Genomic DNA, 27,186 nt, shown 5'->3' with positions numbered 1-27,186 from the left:
GATGTGGGACTCAATCCCAGGACTCCAGGATCATGACCCCAGCCGAAGGCAGTCGCTTAACCCACCGAGCCACCCAGGGGCCCCCTAAAATGGAATTTGTATTGTTAAACGCTACTCTTTCCTAGATTGATTTTGTTGGTATGGGGGGACAGTGTGAGAGTAAAAATGGCTCTCCTCAAACTGAATCTGTAGAGAAGAGATAAAACCTTACTGTTTTTATTAGTGCAATGATCTCTTCACTGAAGATGGTTTTATCATGAAATGTTTAGTTATAGTTTGAATTTCATATGAGGAATTTTTTTTTCTTTTTTTTTTTTTTAGTAGGCTCCATGGCCAGCGTGGAGCTCAACTTGGGGCTTGAACTCAGGACTCTGAGATCAAGAGTCAGCAGCTTAAGTGACTGAGCCACCCAGGTGTCCCATGAGGAATTCTTAATACACATAGACAATATTTTGCCTTCATTTTATGATAAAGGCACTGTGAAAGTGATTCTTGAATTTGCCATCTTCAGACATTATTGAATTTTTCTGTATTTTTTCTTGAACTGAATATTAAAGTGAGAATGCAGGACTATGAAAATACTATTACAACAAAAAATGAAAACAGTATCCTGTGGTGAAGAATAGTCTTGGATTTGGTAGTTACTAGCTATGCAATCTTGTACAAGTTATTTATACTCTCCAAAGCCCATTGTCTTCATCTGTAAAAGGGCTTAATAATACTTAACCCCTATGGTGTTGTTAAGGTTGAGAAAGAAGTGTTTAGCAGTGGTTCAACATGCCCTCACTACTGCAATAGCCATAGCAGTAATAATATTAAATTAATAGGCAGAACTCTTTTAAACAGTTTTATTGAGATAAGAATCACATGGTTTTAAGCATATTCAGAGTTCTACAACCATCACTATAATTCTAGGACATTTTTATCACCCCCAAAAGATCCTTTACCCATTAACAGTCACTCCTCATTTCTCCCTAACCTCTCCCAGCCCTAGGCAACCACTAAGTTGCTTTCTGTCTCTATAGATTTGCCTATTCTGGGCATTTCATATAAATAGAATCATATCATATGTGGTCTTTTGTGAATGGCTTTCTTTCACTTAGTTTAACATTTTCGAGGTTCATGTTATAGCATGTATCAGTAGTCCATTCTTTCTTATGGCTGAAAAATATTCTGTTGTACGGATATGCCACATTTGATTTATTCTTTCATCAGTTGATAGACATTTGGGTTGTTTCCACTTTTTGCCTATTATGAATAATGTTGGTATGAACATACATGTCTATGTCTAAACTTTATTGGACCTACCAACCTGTTTTTCCAAAGTGACTGCACCATTTTACATTCCTACTAGGAGTTTATGAGGGTTCTGTCTTCTCCACATTGTCACCAATACTTGTTATTATCTGTATATTTGGTTATACCTATCCTGGTGGATGTGAAGTGGTATTTCATTGTGGTTTTGATTGCATTTTCCTGGTGGGTAATGATGTTGAGCATTCGTTGGTGTGTCCTTTTGGCCATTAGTTTATCTTCTTTGGAGAGTTGTCAATTTAAGTTTTTTTTTTTTTTTTTCAAGATGTGATTTAAAAGTTTTTAATACATTAGTTATATAAAGGTACAGTCTTTCCCTTCCTATTTAAAAAGTATTTAAATTGGAAAATAGTATTTCCTTGAAAAATTGTACTTTTTTCCTAAGTATCTTGTGTTCCTTTTTTAAAAATTATTTTTTTTGTCATGATGAGTGTATTCTTTAATACCCATCACCTATTTTACCCATCCCCCCACCCACCTCCCCTCTCATAACTATTAGTTTTGTATAGTGAAGAGTCTGTTTCTTGGTTTGTCTCTCTCTCTCCTTTTTGTTTTGTTTCTTAAATTCCACATATAAGTGAGATCATAAGTTATTTGTCTTTCTCTGACTTATTTAGTTTAGCAATATACTCCCTAGCTCTATCCATGTTGTTGAAAATGGCAAGTTTTCACCATTTTATGGCTGAATAATAGTCCATTGTGTATGTGTATGTATTGTGTGTGTGTGTGTGTGTATACACCTCTTCTTTATCCATTCAGCTGTCAGTGGACACTTGGACTGTTTCCATAGATTTGCTATTGTAAATAATACTACAATAAACATAGGGGTGTGTGTATCCCTTTGAATTAGTGTTTTTGTACTTTTTGGGTAAATACCCAGTAGTGTGATTCTTGGATCATAGAGTGGTTCCATTTTTAGTTTTTTTTTTGAGGAACCTCCATACTGTTTTCCATAGTAGCTACATTCCCACTAACAGTGCAGGAGGGTTCCTTTTTCCGCATATCCTCACCAACACTTGTTTCTTGTGTTTTTGATTTCAGCCATTCTGACAGGGGTCAGGTGGTATCTCACTGTAGTTTTGATTTGCATTTCCCTGATGATGAGTGATGTTGAACATCTTTTCATGTGTCTGTTGGCTCTCTGTCTTCTTTGGAGAAATGTCTCTTTGTGTCTTCTGCCCATTTTTTAATTGGATTATTTGTTTTTTGTTATTGAATTGTATAAATTCTTTATATATTTTGGATACTAACCCTTTATTGGTATGTCATTTGCAAATTTATGTTGAGGTATGTTCCCTCTAGACCTACTTTGCAGATGGTTTTTCTCATGAATGGATGTTGTACTTTGTAGAATGCTATTTCTGCATCTATTGAAATGATCCTGTGGTTTTTGTCCTTTCTCTTACTGATGTGATGTATCATTTTGATTGTTTTGCAAATAATTGAACTACCCTGGCAACCCAGGAATAGATCCCACTTGATTGTGGTGTATGATTTTCTTAATGTATTGTTGGATTTGCTTTGCTAATATTTTGTTGAGGGTTTTTGCATCTATATTCATGAGAAATATTGGCCTGTAATTCTCTTTTTTGGTGGTTTTTATCTTGTTTTGGTATCAGGATAATGCTGGTCTCATAGAATGAATTTGGAAGTTTTCCTTCCCCTTCTATTTTTTTGGAATAGTTTGAGAAGAATAGGTATTAACTCTTCTTTAAATGTTTGGTAGAATTCGCTTGTGAAGCCATCTGGTCCTGGACTTTTGTTTATGGGAGTTTTTTGATTAGTGATTCAATTTCATGTGGTAATTGTGTTCAAAATTTCTATTTCTTCCTGCTTTAGTTTTGGTAGGTTATACGTTTCTAGGAATTTATTCATTTCCACTAAGTTGTGCAGTTTGTTGGCATATAGGTTTTCATAATATTCTGTAAAAATTGTATTTCTGTGGTGTTATTTCTCCTCTTTCTTTAGTGATTTTGTTTATTTGTTGATGAGTCTGGCTAGAGGTTTATCAATTTTGTTGGTCTTTTCGAAGAACCAGCTTCTGGTTTCATTGATCTGTTCTATTATTTTTTTTAGTTTCTATATCATTTATTTCTGTTCTAATCTTTATTATTTCCTTCCTTTTGCTGGGTTTGAGTTTTGTCTTCTTTTTCTAGCTCCTTAATCGTTTGTTATTTTTAAATTGGGTTATTTGCCTTTTTATTACTGAGTAGTAAGAGAGTACATGGAACTTTTAAAACTTCCACATAATATCCTTGTAAGGCTTATTTATTGTGCTTCATCGTTAATTTCCTGAATGGTTTAATTCCTTGGGAAAAAAGGTAGTTTTTTAAGAAAATCTCTTGGAAACAGTATATAATAATGTTTTCTTTATTTTAAATCATTACATCTTTTTGTGTGTGTTTGTTTATAATTTGTGCTTGTTTGTTTTAAAACTATTTTGGAATAATTTTTGATTTATGAAAAGGTTGCAAAGGCAATATAGAGTTTCTGTATACCCCTCATTTCCCCTCTAATGTTAACATCTTATATAACCATGGTACATTTGTCAAGACTAAGAGGTTAATGCTGGTATATTACTGTTAACTCCAGACTTTATTTAGATATTAGTTTTTCTTTTCTTTTTCTTTTTAATTTATTTATTTTTTACAATTTTTGTTTTTAATTAGGCTCCATGCCCAATGTGGGGCTTGAACTCACAACCCTGGGATCAAGAGTTGCATGCTCTACTGACTGAGCCAGCCAGGCACCCCTGATACTAGTTTTCTCCTAAAGTTCTTTTCCCTTCTAGAATCTTATCCAGGATACCTTGTTGCTTTTAGCATTATATTGTTTTTAATGATAGTTTTTTCCCCATTTATACATGTAACTCACATAAAACTTAGACAGTTTTTATTTTATAATTTTCTCTGATTATAACTTTAGTATTTATTTATTATCCGACACTTACCTGTACTTTAATTTTTCATACACTCATAAGTGATATTTAGAAGTAGAGTTGTGGAGAACCTGGGTGCCTCAGTCGGTTAAGCATCCAATTCTTGATTTTGGCTCGGGTTGTGATCTCAGGGTTCTGGGATCAAGCCCTCCGTTGGGCTCCGAGCTGGGTGTGGAGCCTACTTGGGATTCTCTCTCTCCCTCTCCTGCTGCCCCTCCCCCCCTAAAAAAAAAGAAGTAGAGTTGTGAGTAAAATTACCCCATATCTATGATTTTCATTATGGAAACAAGATCAGATTTTTCAGATTTCAAGAGAATACTTAATACTGTTATAAAAAGTGATTTGTCACTTTCTATTTGTGTTTTTCAGCAAAAGAAGCATTTGAGAAGAAGGTGTCTCCTATAATAATAGACAATACAAACCTACAGGCATGGGAAATGAAGCCATATATTTCTTTGGTTTGTACTATAAATTGTCATAAGTCTATAGTAGTAAGTTTGAAATTGTTGGTGGATGTTAATTACACAACTGAATCTCAAGCAAACAGTCCAGAGACTGTCTGTAACTGAGCTTTTCTCTGGTTGTAAGCGAAATGAGAAAAATAGGAATAGTTTTTGCATAAAGCTAAATTTAATCAGTTTTCAAATTCTTAGTTTTTAAATCCTGTGATTATTTCATTTTTGATGTCTTTTATAAAAAGTAGTGGTATTGTTATAATTTTATGTTTGTGTGTATATAGATAATAAATTATAATTTTATGTTTACATGGGTATATATATATGTGTGTGCGTGTGTGTGTATTAATGTGTATACATACAAAATATTTTTCCTTACTGCTTTTACTTGGTGGAATCAAAATTGGTGGTCCTTTGTTACTGACCAAATTTCTTTTGATTTTGCTCTTCTGATAAATTCAGACTTTTATAAATTCAACTCTTTTCAGTTCTCCAAATTTGCCAGATTCTTTTCTTTTTTTTTTGCCTAGCTTTGATGTCACCTTTTTCAGGAAGTTAGCATTAACTTACTAAAAAGCTGAGTGGAGGGGCGCCTGGGTGGCTCAGTCATTAAGCGTCTGCCTTTGGCTCAGGTCATGATCCCAGGGTCCTGGGATTGAGCCCCACATCGGGCTCCAAGCTCTGTGGGAAGCCTGCTTCTCCCTCTCCCTCTGCCCCTGCTTGTGTTCCGTCTCTCGTTGTGTGTGTGTCTCTCTCTCTGTCAAATGAAAAAAAAAAAAAAACCTTAAAAAAAAAAAGAACTTTAAAAAAAAAAAAGCTGAGTGGAGTACTCTTTATGTTTTCATGGTACCCTGGCTTACTTCTGTGATACCATTAAGCACGCTGCTTTTATCAGTAGGCCATGGGTTGGCTAGCTTTTTTCTATAAAGTGCCAGGTAGTAAATATTTTAGGTTTTGGGGGGCCACATACAGTCTCTGTTGTTTTATCTTTTTTTTGTTCTTTTCTTTTTAAATGACCCTTTAAAAGATATAAAAACTATCCTTAGTTCCTAGGCTGTACAAATACTGGCTGATGGTCTAAATTTGGCTATAAGCGATCTATATATTCTTGAGGATAGGTTGTTGTTTTATTCATCATTGAATCTTCAGGGTGGCATATAGTAAAGATATATTTGTTAGGTTAAAATGGTGAATGAATGAAGCTTTTGTGATTATTGGGTATTGTATTTCTAGCCTAATGTATTTGTCATGGGGAATGCTTTCCCACTTAACTTACTTGACTTCTCTGTATGTTTTCTTTAGCTTCCTATTGTCATATTAAGAAATTCTTTAACACTCATTTTCCTATGGAGAAAATAAAAAAGCCTCTGCATTACTGTGTTACTGATTTTCATTTAGACTTCAGGCTTCCATAGTATTTTTCTTTCCTTTTTTTTCTTACATAATAATTGAAATTATAAAGCTGTTTTCCCAGTATTGATTCCTTGGCTCTTCCCAACTCTACTTAGAAGTATAAAGGACTGCTGCTTATCATAGGTTGCCAGATTCACTTTTTCTTCAAAAACGAGTAGATACAGCAATTACTGTAGAGAAGAGGATCACTTTTTGCTCCTTTTGGTAGCAAGATAATGAGAGCTGTGGGGGAGTAGAATAGGTTGGAGATAACAATCTATTACTATTGTGACTGTCATTTACAGAAGTAGTTAAGTAGTGAGTTGGGGATAAGTAGCAGCAAGCAGTCAGGTATGCTTAGTGGCATCTGGCAAAACTTATTACTTTAAATATATATATAGTTTCCCTTGTGAGTTATCATATAGCTTAACATAAATAAGAATCCTCCCAAGTAATATAACATTATTAAGATTTGCCTATTGATATGGGAGTTGAAAAAGTCTTTAAATTCATAGTCTCTTTTTTTCCCTCTGTGTGTATATTCATTTAAAGTTAATTTGATCCTAAGAGCTATAGGACAGTCCCTTTAGGTAATTAGAGACCACAGCTGTTGCCAGCCCCTGAATAAAGTATATAAAATTTGGTACTGAGGTGAGGAGATGGAAGTGAGTAGACTCATTACAGGGTGTTCTGTCACTTCTTACCTAGGTTGATTTTGGGACTTTTCTGTCAGAATGACAGAAAATATCAGTGAGTACTTTGTTTGCATCTTGTCATAAAACTGAGGGGATCAGGGCACCTGGGTGGCTCAGATGGTTAAGCGTCTGCCTTCGGCTCAGGTCATGATCCCAGGGTCCTGGGATTGAGTCCCACATCGGGCTCCCCGCTCAGCGGGGAGCCTGCTTCTCCCTCTGACCCTCTCCCCTCTCATGCTGTTTCTCTCTCGCTCACTCTCTAAAAAATAAATAAAATCTTAAAAAAAAAGAACTGTTTAAAAAAAAAAAAAAACTGAGGGGATCAGTAGTGAGAGATGAGGTCAGAGATGTAATGGTGGTTGGGGAGATGGTAGGGCAGATTATATAAGGGCTCATAGATCACTGTAAGAATTTCAGATTTTACCTTGAGTGACATGGAAGATGTATTAATCTGCTCAGGCTGCCATAAGATACCACAGACTGGGTGTCTTAAACAAGTTTATTTTCTCACAGTTCTGGAGGCTTGGAGTCCCAGGTCAAGGTCTGGCAGGGTTGGTTTCTGGATGAGAGTTGTTTTCCTGGCTTGCAGGTGGCTGCCTTCTTGCCATGTTCTCTTATGGTATATAAGGAGTTCTCTGGTGTCTCTTCTTATTTGCATACTAATTCTGTCAGATTGGAGCCTTACCCTTATGTTCTCATTTAACCTTAATTACCTCCATAAAGGCCTTATCTCTAAACACAGTCATATGGTGGGAGTGGGATTTCAACATAATGGGGTTTGAAGGGACATAGACCTTCAGTCCGTAACAGGGTTTTGAGCAGAGTAGTGACATGATCCGACTGTTGACGGGATTGCTGTAGCACAATGTTGAGAATAGACTTGGGGTAAGGGCAGGGGCTGGGGTGGCAAGTGTGGAAGCAGGGAGATTAGAGGACTATAGTGGTAATTAAAGGAAGAGATCATATGCCTTAGACCAACATGGTGGCAGTGAAGGTCACAGTGAGTACTGATTAGATTCTGGATATATTTTGAAAGTAGAGCCAACTGAATTTCTTATTGGATTGATAATGGATGTGAAAGAAAGAGGAGTTCAGTGTGACATCAAGGTTGGTTTTTGGCCTGTGTAATTAGAGGTTGTCAGGAGCTGAGAATGATGGAGAAGGGTTCAGATAAAATAGTTTTGTGGTGGGTGTCGGGTAATGGATTTCAAAAGTTTAGGTTTGAATATGTTAAGTTTGTTGAATAGGTAGTTGGATCTATGAGTTTGGAGTTCAGGAATGAATTCTGAGCTAAAGATATGTATCTGAGAGTCATTACCGTATGGTAATGGTGATACTCAAAGCCAAGGAATGGAATGATATCACCGAAGAAGTGAGTATGATCAAGAGTAGAGGACCAAGCGCTGTGAATTGTGTAAGACTGTTAAATCACAGACCTGTACCTCTGAAACAAATAATACATTTTATGTTAAAAAAAAAAAGAAGATAGCAGGAGGTGAAGAATGAAGGGGGGGAATCGGTGGGGGAGACGAACCATGAGAGACTATGGACTCTGAAAAACAAACTGAGGGTTCTAGAGGGGAGGGGGGTGGGAGGATGGGTTAGCCTGGTGATGGGTATTAAAGAGGGCACGTTCTGCATGGAGCACTGGGTGTTATACACAAACAATGAATCATGGAACACTACACCAAAAACTTATGATGTAATGTATGGTGATTAACATATAACATTAAAAAAAAAAAAAAAAGAGTAGAGGACCAAGGACTAAGTGCAGGTCTAAGTGGGAAGAGGTCTGGGCAAAAAAGGACTAGCAAAAAGGAGTGAGAACACTCTTCCAGTGGGGCAGGAGGAAAACCAAGAGGGTAGAAAGAAAGTGTTAGGAGAGGGAGTGATGAACTATGACAAATGCTGCTGAGAGTCAAGGAAGAGAGGACTGAAAATTAGCTATAGCATTTTTCACTGTAAGACCTGTATTACAGGTCTTACAGTGAAAAGAAGTATAAAGGACTACTGCTTATCATAGGTTGCCAAATTCACTTTTTCTTCAAAAAATGAAGAAAATGGGGAGATCGCTAGCATCTTTTTTACACAAGTGAAAATTATGTATCTTACTTTCCTTACAGTTTGTATTGGGACCTTTTCTCATGAACACATGCAGCATTTTTAAAATTGCTGTATTTGCATTGTATGGCTGTACCTTCATTTATTTAGCCAGTTGCATATTAATAGTCACTGTGTTGTCTTCTTTTGTTATTACAAATAATGGTGAACTGGATAACTTGTGTGTGTATGTGTGTGTTTGCAGTCTTATGTAATTATTTATTAGTAGCATAACTTTCTGGAAATGAATTGCTGGGTCAAAGAGATTGTACCTTTTGCCAGTTTAACAAACTCATCACAATTAGATAATCTTTTAGGTTTAAAATTTTAACATGCTATGAATTTGGAAACAATGCATTTAATTTCATGGAAGTAGTATTTTAAAATACATTTGTCTTTTTTGTATGTAGTCTCAAAATCATAAATATAAAGTCCTTTTCCGGGAACCGGACACATGGTGGAAGTTCAAACCAAAGGAACTTGCAAGGTAAAATTGAGAGACTATTTAACATGTTTTTAATTTATGGCAGTGATAGAAAGTCCATCTAGATTTTTTTCTCCCTACAAATAATGAATGAAACAAAATGGATTAGGTTGCAGCTTTGATAACAAATTTTGTATTTCCTGTAGACCTTTTTTCAGTTTATGAAGAGTTTGTATCTTTTTATTCCTAATACTGAGTTAATTAACAGAAATATTCCAGTTGTCTTATATAGTCAGTACTTTATTACTTATTAGCAGTATAATGTCAATATCTGAAATTAGAACAGATCCTGGGGTTTGGTGTACCTGAACCATGTGCTACTGGGAGGAACCAATCATTGTAGCTGCCTAATGACTAAGAATACTGAAAGGAAGTGAAGGAAGTATGGGTAGAAAAGGTAGCAAATGTCTAGCTATGCAGTTTTTGCACTACCCTCCCCTCTCCCTGCCCTTCTCCCAAAGGTTTTACTTTTTTACTTGATTGTTTGACTTCAATTAAAATGTTACTTAGGACATGGACACATAATGTATTTTGCTTTGTGTTCTGTATTCCCTTAGAGATAACCCTAACTTGATTTTGGTCAGGGTATTTTCTTCTTGGTCATTTTAACTAATTTCTATACTAACTGAGGGACAACCTAATTTTAGTATATTCATAATGTTGTGCAACCATCACCACTATCTAATTAGTGCACACTTCCATCTCCTCAAAAGAAACCCCGTACCTGCTATTGGCCACTCCCAATTCTCCCTTTCCTTTGGCAACTGCTAATTTGCTTTTCTGTCTCTATGAATTTGCCTATTCTAGTCATTGCATATAAATGGAATCATACAATTTGTGGCCCTTTGTGTCTGGCACCTTTCACTTAGCATCATGTTTCAAGGTTCATCCATGTTGTAGCATGTATCAGTACTTCGTTCCTTTTTATATGTTTTTGGTACATTATAGATTTGGTTTTCTAATATTTTGCTTAGGATTTTTGCATCTGTATAAATGAGAGAGGTTGATCAATAATTTTTTCTTCCTTGCCCTTTCTTGCCTGGCTTTGGTATCGTGATTTTAGGTTGATAAAATTAATTGGAAAATATTTCTTCTTTTTCTCTTTTCTGAGTTTATGTAAGTTTGAGTGTTTGATAGAATTTACTTATGAAACTTGTGGACCTGGTGTTTTCTTTGTGAGAAGTTTCAGTTAGAATTTGTCCATTACACCAAAGTTTCCAAATTTATTAAGACTTTATTAAGACAATTATAGTATTCTCTTATCATTTACATCTGTGTTGCATCCATACTTAAGTTCCCCTTTTCAATCTGGATATGTTTATATGTATCTTCCTTCTTTTTTTCTTATTCTCACCAGAGATCAGATTTTTTATTAGCCTTTTCAAATAAACATCTCTTTGCTCACCTGATCTTTCTATTTTAAGTTTGTTTTACGTTCATTTCTGCTTCTCTTTTATTCTACTTTCTCTGCTTTTTAAAAAATCTATTTTGCTTTGTTTATTCTGTTATTTTTATAAGGTTTCACCTGAAGGTTCAGGTTATTTTCTTATATGAGCATTTGATGCTATAAATTTCCTTAGGAAATTAGATGCTCCTAGAATTTTAATATATAATATTAATATATAATGCTTTCTTTTTATCATTTATCCTCTAATTTGTATTATGATTAATTTTACTTTTTAACCCTTGGGTTATTTAAAACTATGTTTTTAAGTTTGTGAACAGATGGTTTTTAAATTTCTTTTTTAAGAAATTCATTTTCAACTTAACTGTAGTAGATAAGATTGTGCCATTTGTGTGATACTAATTCTCTGATATTTTAAAAGATGCGTTTTTATGGCCTAGTTCATTGTTTTTTATAAATGTTTCATGTTTGCTTGATAAAAATGTATACTGGTTATAGTATGTTAATATATTATTAAGTCATGCTTATTCTGTTACATCTTCTGTAGCTTTACTTTTTAAAAAAATGCTTGATGGATTAATGTTTTAAGAGAGGAATGAGGAAATCTATATGAGAAGGATGTGTTGAAATCTCCCTTTATTATGTTGAATATGTCCAAGTTTCTTCTTATAAATCTGCCTATTTTCACTTTATGAATTCTGAGGATATATTTTGATGTGCTTTTATAGCTTAAAGTTTTTTTATCTGTCTGATTTAACCTTTTATCCTTGTCAAGTGATTTTCTTTTATCCTTAATTTTAATTTTTGTTATAAAGTCTCATTTGTCTAATATTAATAGAACTACACCAACTTCCTTTTAGGATTTGAGTGTTATTTCTTTTTCCATATTTTTACTTTTGACTTTCCTTTGTCTTTACATTTAGATGTATCTCTTATAACCAGTATGACTGGGTTTTGAAAAATCCTCTCTGTCCATCTTTGGCTTTTCATTCTTAAGCTTAATTCTTTTATGGTTATTTTGGTTATTCATGTAATTAGCCTTGTTTCTTACTGTCTTCCCTCTGTGCACTGTCCCTTTATTTCACCTTTCCTGCGATTGCTTTTCTCTTATCACAGAAAATTATATATTTGATTTTTCCCCCCTTTTCATCATGCCTTATTTTGGATTTTTTTCACTGAATGCAGATTTTCTTATTTACTTTTTCCTTCTCTTTTAATTTGGAAATGATATACACTATTTTTATCCTTTTAGTGGTTACATTAAAACTTTGATCATGCAAACTTTAAATTTAAAGTCAAACCATTTTGTTAGCCTTCCTTCTCGCAAATATAAGGACTTTAAAACATTTTAACTCTGATATTTATCTCCCTTCTGACTTACATGCTATGATTGTCCAGAATGTACAGACACTGTGTGTTTTCACTCATACAGTTATTGTTGTGCTTAATTTTTCTTTCATCGTAGATATTTCATCTGGGAATTTCCTTCTGTCTGACATTCATCTTTTAGGATTTTCTTTACAGTGTAGTTCTGCTTCATGTCAAACTCTTTTTTTTTTTTTTTTTTTAATCTGAAAATTCTTTTATTGCCTTCATTCTTGTAAGATACTTTCACTGGGTATATATATTCTAGATTGACAGTTTCTGTTATTGAAGATAACATTTAATTATTTTTTGACTTCCATTGTTAAGGCAGCTGTAATTCTAATACTTGGTTTCTTTATAGATAATTAGTTTTTTTTCCTTTAGTTTCTGGCTGCTTTTAATATCATCTCTTTATCTTTGGTGAATGACAATTTCAGTACCATGTTTCTAGTGGATTTCTTAATATGTATCTTGTTTGGGATTTGTTGGGCTTCTTGGATTAGGGGACATCAATGATGTCTTTGATCAGTTCTGGAAAATCCTTAGCCATTTTTCTTTAAATTGCTTCTGTCCCATGTACTCTCTTTCTGGGACTTGGATTACATGTATACTACCTTTTTGCTCTGTCCTCTATGTCTGTGTCTCTTAACTTCTCTTTCATATTTTCTATCTCTTTGCTTCTCTGTGATCTGAAACCAGACAAGATTGAGGTAGGTAAATATGAAAGCCAGATTTGCCCAGGTGGCAAATACTGATATTAGCCCTGGGATCCAGACACTAAGCCTTGGATCCTTGCCCAAGATAGGAATGTTGCAAACTAGAGGTTTTCATTATGACAAGATCCTTGAGGGACGAAAGCATATCATCTGGCCTCCTGGCAGATGCAAATCCAGATGTTGTATGAAGGAAAGCACCCCAGGTTAAGGCCTAAGGATTCTCATATATTAGGTTCAACTAACTATGAGTTCATAAAAACACACAAATAAGCTACCATGAGTGAAAGCACAAATATGACAAATTTCATATTTGGACATCCAGAGACTGGACATACCAGGAATTTTTTTTCTTTGCTTGAATTTAAAATGTATTAAAATATATGTTTGCTACCATGAGTGAAAGCACAAATATGACAAATTTCATATTTGGACATCCAGAGACTGGACATACCAGGAATTTTTTTTCTTTGCTTGAATTTAAAATGTATTAAAATATATGTTTGCTTTAATTGACTTGGGATCTAGTTTTATTGTAACAGGAGAGCCCTTTGGACATCTAATCTGCCATAGTGGCATAAGTAGAAGATTGTAGTGGAATTTTTTTACTTACTAGTTAATAGTCTTGAAGTAATGGTCATTTTCTTATGAAATGTTTTTTTGCAGAGCTTGAGAATAGCTTCTTTTAAAGTTATTAGGATCTGCTGGTTTTTTCTGAGTTGATAAATGATATTTGGAAAAGATTGTATGGAATGATTATAAAAATGGTAATTTAAGACATCCTGAATAAGATGAAATTAGAATCTAACAGTATATATTGTGTCATAATAAACCAGCTTAGATATTTTTACTTATTAGAAATAATATTATTTCCTTGACATTTTATGTTTCAATTAAAAAAAAAACTTAATTACCAATATTCCTTCTACCCTTTTCTCCCCTGGAATCTTTAGGCGTAATATACATGGGGTAAGCAAAGAAAAAATAACAAGAATGTTGGAACATTATCAGCGTTTTGTTTCAGTGCCAATAATCATGAGTTCTTCAGTTCCAGAGAAAAGTGAACGTATTGAATTGTGTGTCTATTCTTGTGAGGACACCAGTACTAGGTAGGTTAAAGTCCCTGAATACACAAATTCAATTTGAAATATAATTTAAAAAGAATAATTTTGGAGCTTGTGAAATCACTACCAAATAACTTTAAAAATAAAAGTAGATGTTTATTATTTGTAGGGTTTAGATATAGTCTTACCTGAAGCAAGATGTATATGGTTAGCAAGAGAAGTGAAGTTATATATGCAATGGCATGGGAGTTTTCTCATTGTCCTCAGGGTTTTGTGGCTCCATGTTTATACTGTGAATACTCCTGCCTTTTTTATGTAACTGCCTGCTATTCCAGTATTTATTTATCTGTTATTGCCTGTCATTATTTTGCATCACTTCTTAATTTCTTTAGGTATTTGTAAAAATACTCTTTCAAGTTAGTATTATAAAAATTAATTATTAATGGTATACCTTGACTGAGTAATACAAGTCATAGCCTTTTGAGAGTTTGTAGTCCAGCATAGTACTGATTCTATTAAACATTTAGGACATAGAAACAGTTGAATAGATGGGTGAGTTAAAGAATAACCTTAAATATAGATAGAGGTCTAAATTGCCCACACTTTCTGATGATAAGGAATGGTGAGGCTCTATTAAAAAGGGGTTGGGAAGAGAAAATTCATAAATGCTCTTTTATTGAGGAGTCATGTTGCAAAGTGGTTTAGAGCATGGGCCCCTGAGCTGTGTTTCCTAGCTTGAAATCCCAAGGCTTTGTAATCTTTGACAAATTATAGAATCTCTCTATACTTCATCTCTTCATTTCTAAAATGGCAGTAATAACACTTTGCTCAAAAGATCTCAGCAACGTAATAGTTATCAAACTTTTTAATCTTTGCTATTTTGATTTATAAAAAATGGTTCCTCCTATTAAAAGTTGAGCATATTTTTATATTAAAAAAAAAGAAAACTCAGTGTTAGATGTGATTTCATTTAGGAAGGCTTTATGGGAGAGTTGGGACTTTGAGAGCTCCTGGAATAAAGGAAGAAAGGAAGGGGCACCTGGGTGGCTCAGTTGGTTAATCATCCGATTCTTCATTTCCACTCAGGTCCTGATCCCAGGTTGTGAGATGGAGCCTCAGGCTCTGCGCTCAGCTGGGAGTCTGCTTGAGGATTCCCTCTGTCCCTCTCCCTCTGCCCCTCCCTCCCCCTCTAAGAAGAAAGAAAGGAAGGAAGATGAGTAGATAAATTGACTAAGGAGAAAAACACTGAAGTTGAAAGTGTAATGATTAGGCAAAAGTGCTCTAAGTCTGAAATTAACATTGAGGATGATTTTAAGAAATTTAATAGGTGACATTTCAAATGACAGTTCTCCCTTTCATTTCTTTTAGTTGTGCAAATCATGTTGATTCTTTGTGACTTTGTAAATGAAGCTTAAGCCTAATCCTCGGTAGCAAATGACAGGTGTTATAGAAGCAGACCGCTTTTCAAATATATTAAGCTAAAATAGTTCTGAAAGAAGCCAGGGAGGTGGTGTCCTCTTCTGGGAACAAATTTAGAATCGTATCTTTAATATTTAATGCATATGAACACCTTAACTGAAAATCTCATGTTCACTATTTAATTCGAAAAAAATTTGAGTGCTTCCTATATGCCAAGCATTGTGTTAGGTATTGGGGTTACAATAAAGGGATGTATTCACAATGTACTAGAGAAAGATCAGGATGAGCTTTTATAATTTTAATGTAGTTTATTTATAGAAGTTTTAGAATAAATGTTAAGTGCCTTGTCTTTCAGTTGAATGCTGCTTTAATTTAAATCATAATGTTAATGGCAACATTAAGAGACTTCCTTATAATACTTTAAAAAAAATCTTACAGCCCAAGAGACAATGAAGATATTACCTCTGAAAAAGAAGAAAATGTTTTATCCTCATCTTTGAAGCATCTAGAGTTAACTGAAGAGAAGAAACTTGAAGTGACCAAAGAAACTATATTACCTGAGAATGTTACATATCTCTCTAATGCAGATTTAAATGAAGGAAGAAAAGAAATAAGTGCTATGAATCCTAACATTCAGAGTGCTTTCATTCAGGAAGTTTCAGACATGTATTTTTCTGATTCTGAAAGCAAAGTACAGGCAAAAGAAAAAGGTAAAAAAGAAGAGCAGGTAGAACTGGCTTCTGAAAAAGAGTATAGTAAAACTGATGCAGATAGTGTTGTTGAGAGAGTGTCGCCGAGTATTTGCTATGGTGAATATAATCAAGAAGACTATGATCTTTCAAATACTATACCATTTCATAATGAAAAATCTTCACCGGGTGAAACATTGGAAGAAAGAGCCACAGTAAGGAAAAAAACCTTTGGAAAACAAAAAAGCAAGTCAACTTTGGAAAAGTTCCCGACGAGAAACGAGCTACCAAATTTTGTTGGTGACTGGCCAGTTGATAAGACTATTGGTCAGAGGACAAAAAGGAACCGAAAAACTGAAAAAGCTTCATCTGGTCAAAGTGACAAAAAATATAATCGCCTTCAGTCACGCAAAGGATTAGATAATACTCTATCTGCGAATATAGATCATATCCAGCAACGAGAATCTCCGCATGAAAGTACAGAGGATGACAAGAAGTCACAGTATGATGATGCTTCAGAATCTTTCAATAGCTGTCAATATGATACATATAAAAATACTGAAAAACAGTCATTCAGCATTGTGGGTGACTGGCCTTTGTCTGATTCCTTAGCTCAGAGAGAGCACAGATCAAGAATGCCGAAGGATGGTTTAAAGGAACCCAATCTAGAATTTGGAACTAAAGACAGTATGAATGAAATATCCTTCTACACAGCACATGAGACCTGTTGTTGGGGCACAAGCCCTGAAGAACTGAAAACCCTGGGTAGTTCCACTCTAGGAAATTCTGAAACGCTACCCAATGAAATGACCTGTGAGAATAAGACTTGTCCAAGTAAAAAGATTCATAGCCAGCACACATTGTCTCTTACTTTTACCAATAGTAGGCCAACTATTCCTGGAGTAGTAGGACCACAAACTTTAGCTGAATTTCCAGAAGGAAAATCTAAAAAAGTCCCTAGAATAGAAGAAGGCATGTGTACCCAGACTGAACCACAGGATTTTGCTCTCTTATGGAAAATAGAAAAGAATAAAATTAGTGTTTCAGATTCTGTGAGAGTACTAACAGGACGGTTAGATGGATTTAAACCAAAAGCTTTCAATATTAACACAGAATTAGATGTTCAAGAAACAATTCCATATAGGGTAATGTATGACAAAAGCACGTATGTTGAAGAAAGTGAGCTTACTAGTGCTGATGAATCTGAAAATCTTAACATTCTTTGTAAACTCTTTGGATCCTTTTCATTAGAAGCCCTAAAAGACTTATATGAGAGGTGTAACAAAGATATTATTTGGGCCACAAGCCTTTTGTTGGATTCTGAAACTAAATTATGCGAGGATACTGAATTTGAGAATATCCAAAAATCATATGATGAAGCACAAATTGGGCCATTTTCTCTGGGATTAAATTTGAAGGAAATTATTAGCCAAAGAGGAACCTTGGAGGATTCTAATTCTTCTGTGCCAGAATTTAGCCATGGCACTGCTGTCAGTAACACTAATGTACAGTCCACCTGTGATTCAGAAGAGAGAAACCCAGAGCAGGCAGAAATAAGAGCTATCACTACTGAAAAACCTGGATTAATAACGGGTTTATTTCCTAATGCCACTCTAGATCTAAAGAATACTAATGAAGTACTTCCCAGTAGCCAGGCAGAAGTTCCAGGTCTGTATAACATTAAGCAGTCTTTCCCAGGTACTCTAAAAGCTACTGTAGCTAAAGATGTGAATGAAATGGAGAAGAATCTAGAAGTCACAGAGATTGGAGACAGTATACGTTCTTCTTCGAATTTGTCTGATATTTTAAACTCTGTATCGAGCACTTCAAATCTTGAATTAAATGAAGAAGTTGATTTAACCGACTCTCTTGAAATAAAGAAAAATGAAAATCTTCCAAAGGATTATGTGAAATTTCCAAACACTGAAGAATTTATGAATGAAGATGAACAGGAAATGGAAAAAATTCTAATGGCTGAGGGTACTTTGTCAGCTGGAGTTAATGAAGAAGATAAAACTGAGATATTGAATCCCATGCCAGTGATGGCCAAATCTTTGACCATAGACTGTCTGGAATTGGCATTACCTCCTGAATTGGCTTTTCAGCTCAATGAATTATTTGGCCCTGTTGGTATTGATTCAGGTAAAGAAAAAATAGATTACGTGTATGTGTGTCTTTGTGTGAATAGAATACAGATTCAGGGTTCTATCTTAATTTTAAAATTATGTCATATGTTAACTGAAATGTAAAAGTAATTTGTGTTGCCTACCTTATTTTTGACACATTCGTTTGTAGAGGATTTAAAAAAAATGTAATTTAAAGAAATAGTATTTATATGGAGTTTGCGTTCATTCCATGCGTATATTGAAAGTTTTCTGTGGTATTTACCTCATACTTATTTGCAGAGATGAACCTTTTTGAATCTGTAGTGCTACTCCAGATGTACCTAAGGCAAGATTAATTTAATAGAACACACTTCTTGAAAAGTCTTGACTAGTGGAAATGAATATATACATTTAAACTAATGGACATGAATAACTTAAATATGTGAAGCATTGTATAATTGCACCTGCCAAGAAGTGTGAAAACAGTGACATAGTACATAAACAAAAATATTGCAAGAGATTTAGAACTAAAAATATAGATTAGTAATTAATAATATAAATTAGTTTTATGATACATAAGGTGGTTGAGTATGTTTTCTGAAAATGTATGAGTAATGATTATATTTTCTTTTCTTTTTTCCCCCCTCAAAAGGGTCTCTAACAGTTGAGGATTGTGTTGTTCATATAGATCTGAATCTGGCTAAAGTGATTCATGAGAAATGGAAAGAATCTGTAATGGTTGGTAGGCTTTTTTTTTATGATGAGCTCCTTTTGTGTTCACCTTTGCTCTTAATAAAATCTGTTGTATGAAAGAATTCTGTTGAATTTTGACTTTGAGAGAGAATGAACTTTTTCCAATAAACAGATAAGTGATATTTTTTCTCTTTCCAGTGTTTTAGATTATTACCAGACTGGCCAAATTATATAACTGATGATGGAGCTCAATATGATTGTTGAATTTTTTTAAGAGAAAAATCATAAATAGTTTTTTATTCTCTAAAGACTTGCAGGGCTGGGCTCCTGGGTGGCTCAGTCATTAAGCGTCTGCCTTCGGCTCAGGTCATGATCCCAGGGTCCTGGGATCAAGCCCCGCATCGGGCTCCCTGCTCTGCGGGAAGCCTGCTTCTCTCTCTCCCACTCCCCTTGCTTGTGTTCCCTCTCTCGCTGTGTCTCTCTCTGTCAAATAAATAAATAAAATCTTAAAAAAAAAAAAAAAAAAAGACTTGCAGTGCTGACTGATTAAATTTCAAAAACAGTCTAAAAAAAAAAAGCCTAAGAGCTCTGTAAGTGGAAAAATATATTGATATAGTCATACTTCATAATCGTATCTAATTTTGTTTTACTTAGATTTAGCAAGAATGATTGATAGTTTTACAAGAAGTGATTTCTAGAGAAAAATAATATAATCTTATTTTCTAATGCACCCTCCTTTGCCAATCCCCTGTCCTGCATTTGTGTTTAGGAGCGACAAAGACAAGAAGAGGTATCCTGTGGCAAGTTTATGCGAGGTAAAGCACATACTTTTTACTTCTGATGTTCCTGTCATGATGTCAAAACTTGGTGTATGTGTATGAATTTTAACTCATTATTAAATGTACTTCCACAAAATATGTTACCCAAGAATTTTGATTTGCAAATAAAAATTCTTTTAAAATATTTAACATTTAATATTGACATAAAATAAAACTAGAAGAACTAAAAAGCATCTATGATTAATTACTTTCATGAGTACAGTGGAACACCTTAGATGTGCTCTAATACATATAACAAGGTGTTTCCTGTTTAAGATTTTGCTCTGAATGAAAGAAAACTTCTGGTTTGAGAGCAATAAAATGTTCATGTGTCTGAGAGCATCATTCAACTGTTACTTGGTTATTTGAAATTTTTATTGATGTTAATTTTATTAGAGCACAAAAGTCGGCCTGCTTTTGGAACATCTGCCAAATTGAAATATTTGATTCTAGAAGACTTTTTGGGTAGCATTGGCCTCAGTGATTAGTGCAGGGTGGCAAAGCTGTTAACAGGAGCCTCCTATTGTGCACATTTCCTTCAGATGCCTCTTTTGTCCACTCCACACCAGGACTCCAGGTTGAAGGTTCTTTGGGTATGCTTTAGTTGCAGCTTCAAGAACTAAAGCTATTTGAGAGCTAGAGGTACTGAAAGGGTATCAGAGTTATGGGGATGGCAGTATCTACTGTCTTCACTCTCCGGGAGAGCTAAGGAGTATATCAAAATGTGCTGATACCGAGATGCTGAAATACTATACATTAAATCTCATTACTGTGAACTTCTTAGAATGTTCAGTTTCTTCCTTATGTTGAATATCATTTGTTTAATATTTGTTGTGTGCCTCTATTGGGTTTATGGGTTTGCTAAGATATTGATCCTTTCAGTCCTTGGAGTGGCTGAGCAGAGCTGCTCTAGCTGGTTGCTTCCACCTGGCCAAAACTCCCTTTGTTTACCAGTGTATGTGTGCTGATTTTTCTGTGTCCGTGCGATGTAAAAAAGAGTGGGAACCATTGAGTTGATTTGCAATGATACCCAGATCCTTGCTCATTTGAGATATTCCTACATTTATACATATTCTTGCTTGCAATTATGTGAAGATATATTTTGAACCTTCAGAGTTATATTTATAAGCTAGAAATAAAAAATCATGTTTCTTTGGTCCTTCTGAGGTAGTTGTAACAGAATGAGTAATGCTTAATTTGTTTATTGTTGAGGGCCTGATACTATTTATACTGCTTTTGTAGATCCTTCCCTGGTTGGGCACATTGGTCTCGAAAATCCTGAACAAAAATCATCTCAGAGAACAGGCAAAAAATTACTGAAGACTTTAGCAGCACCTGAAATGCTACCCTTATTGGATCATTGGAACACTCAAACTAAAAAAGTATCACTCAGAGAAATAATGTCAGAAGAAATTGCCTTACAGGAAAAACACGCTTTGGTATGAGATGGTATAACTATTAAGCTTTTGCCTCTGACTCTAGGTTGATTGTATGTTTACTCTGTGATTTTCATTTGATTCTGAATTTCCTAGCCTGGAATCTGTATTTAACTGATTGAAATTAATGTTAAAATTGAAACTGTTTCGAAGTTTGAAGCTGGAATTTTTTGCTTCTGGGAGATTAGTTGATATTCTATAACAATAAGCCAGTCTGTGTTAAACCATTATTTTAGATTTAATTTTGCAGGTGATTGAGCTGCATTTTTTTTTTTTTTACTTTTAGCATTTATTTCTATAATTTTTTAATTCTTGAAAAACATGAAAGATTTTTCATTTAAAGATAATTTTGTTCATAAATTAGTAAAAAGAAATGTCTGTCTTGCTATTAAAGAAGTATCCAACCTCAAAACAGTTTTTTTTTAAAGTAGGCTCCATGTACAGCGTGGAACCCAGCGTGGGGCTTGAACTCATGGCCCTGAGATCAAGACCTGAGCTGAGAACCAAGAGTGGGACATTAACCAACTGAGCCACCCAGGCGCCCCAAAACAGAGTTTTTTAGAGAAAAATTTAGAAACTTAAAAAAATTAAGTACTCTTCTTTTTCTAACTTTTTAATCAAACATGTTCAAGTAGAAACTTTATTTTGAACTTTATTTTTGTTTCTTATTCACCATATCAAATTTTATGAAGCCATAAGTGAATTTGGTTTCTTTTGCTTTCTTCTTAGCCTTTTTTTGAATTCTGAAAATTAGTATTAGAGAATTTCAGAAATCAAAAAGGGGAAGAACTTAGAGGTTATTTAGTCCAATTCTCAAAGAAAAGAAATAATTCTTAGATGGTGATCTTAAAACATTTTACTTTCTTACTCATTTGACTATGCAAAGGAGCACCTTTACATTTGGCTGAAATACATAGAATTGGGGCATAGGAAGAATGATGGAATTCCTCCACCTTCATATTTATTTTCCCCAGTTAACTTGTTAATTAATTGGAAACATGCTACCATTTTTGCATGTTTACATAACCTAAGGAACCAGTCTCTTTGGTAGGGTCTTATAATGTAGTGTTGTTTCAAATATCCTCTTCATTTATATGTGTAATAAATTGGAGAAATGCATTTTCTTAAAAAAATAAGGAAATCTTAGAACTTATGCCCAAATGGTGTGACACCTTTTGTTGAACTGCCATTTTTTTTTTTTACTACTGAAACTTAACTTTGTGGTTCTAATCTGCCTTTTAATCTCTCAGTATAATAGTGAACAGAGGAGTATCTTTGATTTCCCAACTTAATGCATTTTTTTTTTCTATCAGTGATTTTTGCTTATCTTTCTGTGGGTTGGGTAATAGAAGCTGTACTTATTTTGTCCCAAGGATACTTCTTAGGTAGAACCTCAGTAAGAGAATTTCTTGATGCTTTCTTTTCACTCTTTGTCTCCAAAGGAGAAATACACTGCATTTTTTTAAGCAAAGTTATAAGATAAACATTAGGCATAATATATGAGTAGAATAACTCTAAGATGATTAAGGTCATGAGTTTTCAGTCATGAGACCTTAGAATTTGTAGTTTAGAAACTCTATGACCTGAATTTTTTAATAAGTTCAGATTATAATGTGTATCTTAAATAAAACATGAAATATTTTTAATTCTTGAGGTGGCTTGTTTCCATTACTCTTGTGATGTGTGATGTGTTTAGCTTTACCAGTCTCTTTTACTGGTCAGATTATCACCTATTGTGGACTCTCTCTTATTGTTTGGTGTTGTAAATGACCTAGATACTAGGTGACCTAGGCTTCAAAAGCAATAACTATTCTAGGGTTGTCCTAGATTATTGTAATTTTTATATTTTTGAGTCACCTTTGAAATTGTATAGGAAGTTATTTTTCAAACATCAGCAGCTTCATAGCAAACAAAAATATTATGTACTTACAGTGTCAACAAATTGTCTTAGAGTTAGAAATCAACTTTAAGAATGTTTACCATAATCCTAGGTTAGAATTTAAAAAGCACATTTTAGGAAAGTTCTTTAGTTTGGCAATTTCAACCGATCCCATTATGACTTACGAAAAAATAACAGTCAGTGGCAGTTCTCATACAGTTATTTTGGAGTAAATATGTTTGTGAAAATTTTTAAAATTGTGAATTTTAAGATTTTCTCATCAACCTGAATTTGCAACTCATTTGTACGTTGTAGTTTCTGCCCATTGAGGAGAATATGTTTATGAGGACGTTGTTCACAGCATCACCCAGTGTCCCTTTTCTGAGGACCCATGGGAGAAATTTCTCTCAGGGCTCAGTGCCAGAAAAAGCTGTACTTCTCCTGAGCAACTGGTTTGTTTTTATTTTATGGACACTGAGAATCTTTGTTTCCCCCTTTGCTTTGGCCACTAAGAAGCTCAGAACTGAATTTGTGGCCCACCTTTAGCAATTGTACAGGATTTTATGGCATGCATTTATACACTAATGTTACCTGCTAGCTTTATCCTATAGTCTTCCTTTTATTTTCTCTACTCTGACTTCTTCATTTATTTATATCCTGTTTATATATCTATATTTTCATCTTCTTTTTTTATATAATACGACTGAACGTGCTGGGTGTGTATATGTGAGAGTATGTATATATTTATATACACTTGCACACATGTATATACGTGTGATTGTGTATGTATATAAATGAACAGCTTCAAATACTTTGCAAAAAATGGGATATAAATAAATAGTGCAAGAATACTTATATTACTAATTTCAGTCTTTAATCAGTGAAGAAAGTCTGTGATTGCTTTAAATGACTAATCTTTTTGCAACAAAATAACCATGCTTATGGATCAGCATAATTAGTTTTATAAATTCTGTCTGAAGGATGATTTTTGTCTCTTTTGTTTGTTTTAGAAAAGGGAGGCACTTATGTTTGAAAAAGATTGTGCCACTAAACTAAAGGAGAAGCAGCTCTTTAAGATATTTCCAGCCATTAACCAGAATTTTCTGATGGACATTTTCAAGGACCACAAGTAAGTGATAGGATTATCTGTAGGTTCTATTATGATGTCATTGAAAGTAGATCATTTTAATTTTTCTGATAACAAATCATATAGGCATATTATAAACCATTTAAATGCAATGTACATAATATAGCAAGTGAGCAGGTTTTGGTAATTGGTTCATGGTCCACTAATGTGTATGTGCTTACATATATACCTGTTTGCTTTTGTGTCTACATATAAATACATATTTCACCAAAAATAGGTTGTTACATATACTGTTTTATAGTTTTGTTGATATTTATTTTTCTAGTACATTCTTAGTAATTTGCTTTTTTTAAGTCCATAGAGTATTTCATAGTAATCATAAAGTGTTTTTTTAAAGATTTGTATATTTATTTTCCATCCTATGGCCATTTTTATTATAAAAATCCAGATATAAAATGTATTCTTCCAATCTTTCCAACTTTTCTTTTTTACAAAAGCAAAAAAGGCACGTAAAAAAAACCTTCCCTGTTGTCATTCCCATAGATGGATGTTTTCCCCCCAAAAGTACTATAATTTGAACATGCTCCTCTTTATGGGCTTTTTGACTGCAAGAAAAATTGGAGACCATGTTGCCCACTAAGCATACATTTTTGCACACATGGATGAAGGCTATTGTACACTAGTTCCTAAAGTGAAATTGCTGGTTCAGAGTGCACATTGAAAATTTTTACAGCTAATATATATATACATATTAGCTATATAGAGAGAGGCTTTCTGTATTAGTTAAATGTACTGATAGTGTAACCCACCCTGGATATTAAGAATCTGTAAGATTTTTGCCATCCCAGTGGGTAAAATAGTTCATTATTGTTTAAATTTAAATTTTCTTTTTTTAAAATTAATTAATTAATTAATTATTGAGAGAGAGCAAGAGAGCGAGCACAAGCAGGGGGAGTGGCAGAGGGAGAAGCAGACTCCCCACTGAGCAGGGAGCCCGATTCGGGGCTCAATCTAGGACCCTGGGATCATGACCTGAGCTGAAGCAGATGCTTAATCGACTGAGCCACCCAGGTGCCCTAAATTTTAATTTTCTTGATTACTAGGAAGGTTGAGCCTTTTTCATTATTTTTCTACTAAATACTTTTTGCCTGTTTTCTGTTTGGTTCTTTGTATTTCTTTCGACATTTGTGAGAACTCACTATATATTATGTGTAGTTATCTTTGTTTCTATAGATTATTACTATTTTTCTACCCTGATACTTATCGCTTAACCTAGTATAGTCTCTTTGGGCATATACATGTTTTAATTCATGTTTTATCAGAAAATCATTTCCTTTATGGTTTCCAAGTTTAATGTCATTTTAGGAAGTCTGTCCTACCCCAATATTATAAAATTATTTTCTTCAGTATTTTTATTTTTTTATTTTATTTTTTGATTATTTATTTGAGACAGAGAAAGCGAAAGCGAGAGAGAGAAAGAGAACGAGTCGGGGGGAGGGGACAGAGGAAGAGGGAGAAGCAGACCGGCTGATGAGCAGGGAGCCTGACTTGGGTCTTGATCCTGAGACCCTGGGGTCATGACCTGAGCTGGAGGCAGATGCTTAACCGACTGAACCACCTAGACGTGCCTCATTTTCATTATTTTTAAAATAATCTCTAATGCAGATTGATTTTATTTACCCAAAAGTTTTTCATTTACCCCAAAATTTTTAATATGCTTTTTTTTTTTTTTGAAGAGTGTTTAATTTTCTAAATGGTTTGATGGTTTTGGTGGTAGGTGGATTGAGGACTATTGTTTATTTTATTTTGTTGTATTGAGGTATAAGAATGTGGCCCGAAGAGTTCTTTTTAGAATTTAAGATTTTCTTTATGGTTTATACCTGATCAGTTTTAACAGATATTACACTAACGTGCTTTTGAAAAAGAATATTCTCTGCTAAGTATGTAGAGTTCTAAACATGTCACTTAAATCAAGTTTTTAATGGTGTTATTCCAATAAACAATTTCCCTACTTATTTTTGCTATCTAACCGGCTGTTTTCTTAGAGTTACGTGTTAAAATCTCCCAAGGGGATGGGGATTAGGAGAGTGTCACTGACATATGGCGGCAACTCTCTTTTATGGGAACCTGGCACAAGATGGCCTGATGTGAAACAACCCAGAGTTGTGGTTCCCTGGGCAAGGTAAGGGGGACTGAGTGAGTCCTTCCTGGGGATGCCCAGAGTGACGGGGGTCAGTCAGGCCCTTCAGGGTAGGTGGTCAGTTGCCTCCATTTGTTTGTCGGCAGCTGGATAATTTTTTGTTAGCAGTAGCTTCACCTTCACCCTTCAGAAGGGTAGGTGGGTTCAGTTACTGATTTTATATATGCCTGTGGTATAATCTTCCAGGGCCATCCTCCCTTTAACACTACCAATGGTGGATACTGCCTTCCAGCCCCAAGAGTAAGCAAGCCTGTGATTTTTAGGGCTATTTAGGATGGTAATTGCTGTTAGCTTCCAATCCCTAGGAACCTCTCTTTGTTGATCATATCTGAGGTAGCAATATCAGAGGGCTAAAGTGGTAGTCCCCAAAATGGTTCTCCATCAAGGAGAAATTGAAAGAATACTACTAAATTGAAGAATAGCAAAATATCACAATACTTCGGATCACTGTTTATCACATTTCACAAATACTCCTTTGTGGTCAGCTCTTCATTATGTAGTCATTGGAAGAGATCAGAAGCATAAACAGCCTGAAATAATAGCAGTATAATATCATTTATAATTTGCTTTGGAATGAGTTTCTTTAGAAATTGGAACATGAGTGTTTTTTTAAGTCTTTGTCAATTTGTAGAATTTGATATTACATATATATAGAATCACCATGAAAATATGCCTGAATAATTAGGGGTGAGGGGTAAGATAGTGTTTTACTTTTTCCTTTCTGTATCCCAGCTTAGAATTTCTTTGACTAGAACCTTATGGTTTAAGTAAAAAGTGAAATTTGACACAATAAAAATGTCAGTTTAAAGATATATTGTCTGTGTTTGATGTTTGAAGGAAACTGAAACCATGTGTGAACCAACAAGGGACCTAAGAAATATAGGTGTTGAGATGAAAGTAAGATTTGTTGTGGATAATCTACCTGGAATAAAAGA

At 34.3% G+C, this 27,186-nt stretch overlaps 1 protein-coding gene across 9 annotated transcripts in view; it reads left to right on the top strand.

Moving 5' to 3' along the window:
- The window catches only part of N4BP2 (NEDD4 binding protein 2), an 89,795-nt gene that overhangs the window by 38,094 nt on the left and 24,515 nt on the right, over positions 1-27,186 (top strand). For 7 of the 9 annotated variants that reach the window (XR_004679252.1, XM_035005099.1, XM_035005098.1 and 4 more), the window contains 8 exons: positions 4,622-4,710; positions 9,305-9,381; positions 13,815-13,970; positions 15,783-18,175; positions 18,791-18,876; positions 19,601-19,646; positions 20,892-21,088; positions 23,975-24,093. Coding sequence is in view for 7 of the 9 variants with exons in the window: in XM_035005099.1 (XP_034860990.1) it covers positions 4,622-4,710; positions 9,305-9,381; positions 13,815-13,970; positions 15,783-18,175; positions 18,791-18,876; positions 19,601-19,646; positions 20,892-21,088; positions 23,975-24,093 (3,163 nt within the window). In the remaining 2 variants the exon portion in view is untranslated. The other 2 variants (XR_004679254.1, XM_035005103.1) reach the window with 2 other exon arrangements.

Source organism: Mirounga leonina, unplaced genomic scaffold, assembly GCF_011800145.1.
Source record: "Mirounga leonina isolate KUSES-001 unplaced genomic scaffold, KU_Mleo_1.0 Mir_129, whole genome shotgun sequence".
In the NCBI taxonomy this organism is placed as follows: Eukaryota; Metazoa; Chordata; class Mammalia; order Carnivora; family Phocidae; genus Mirounga; species Mirounga leonina.
This window is presented reverse-complemented; position numbering and strand designations above follow the sequence as displayed.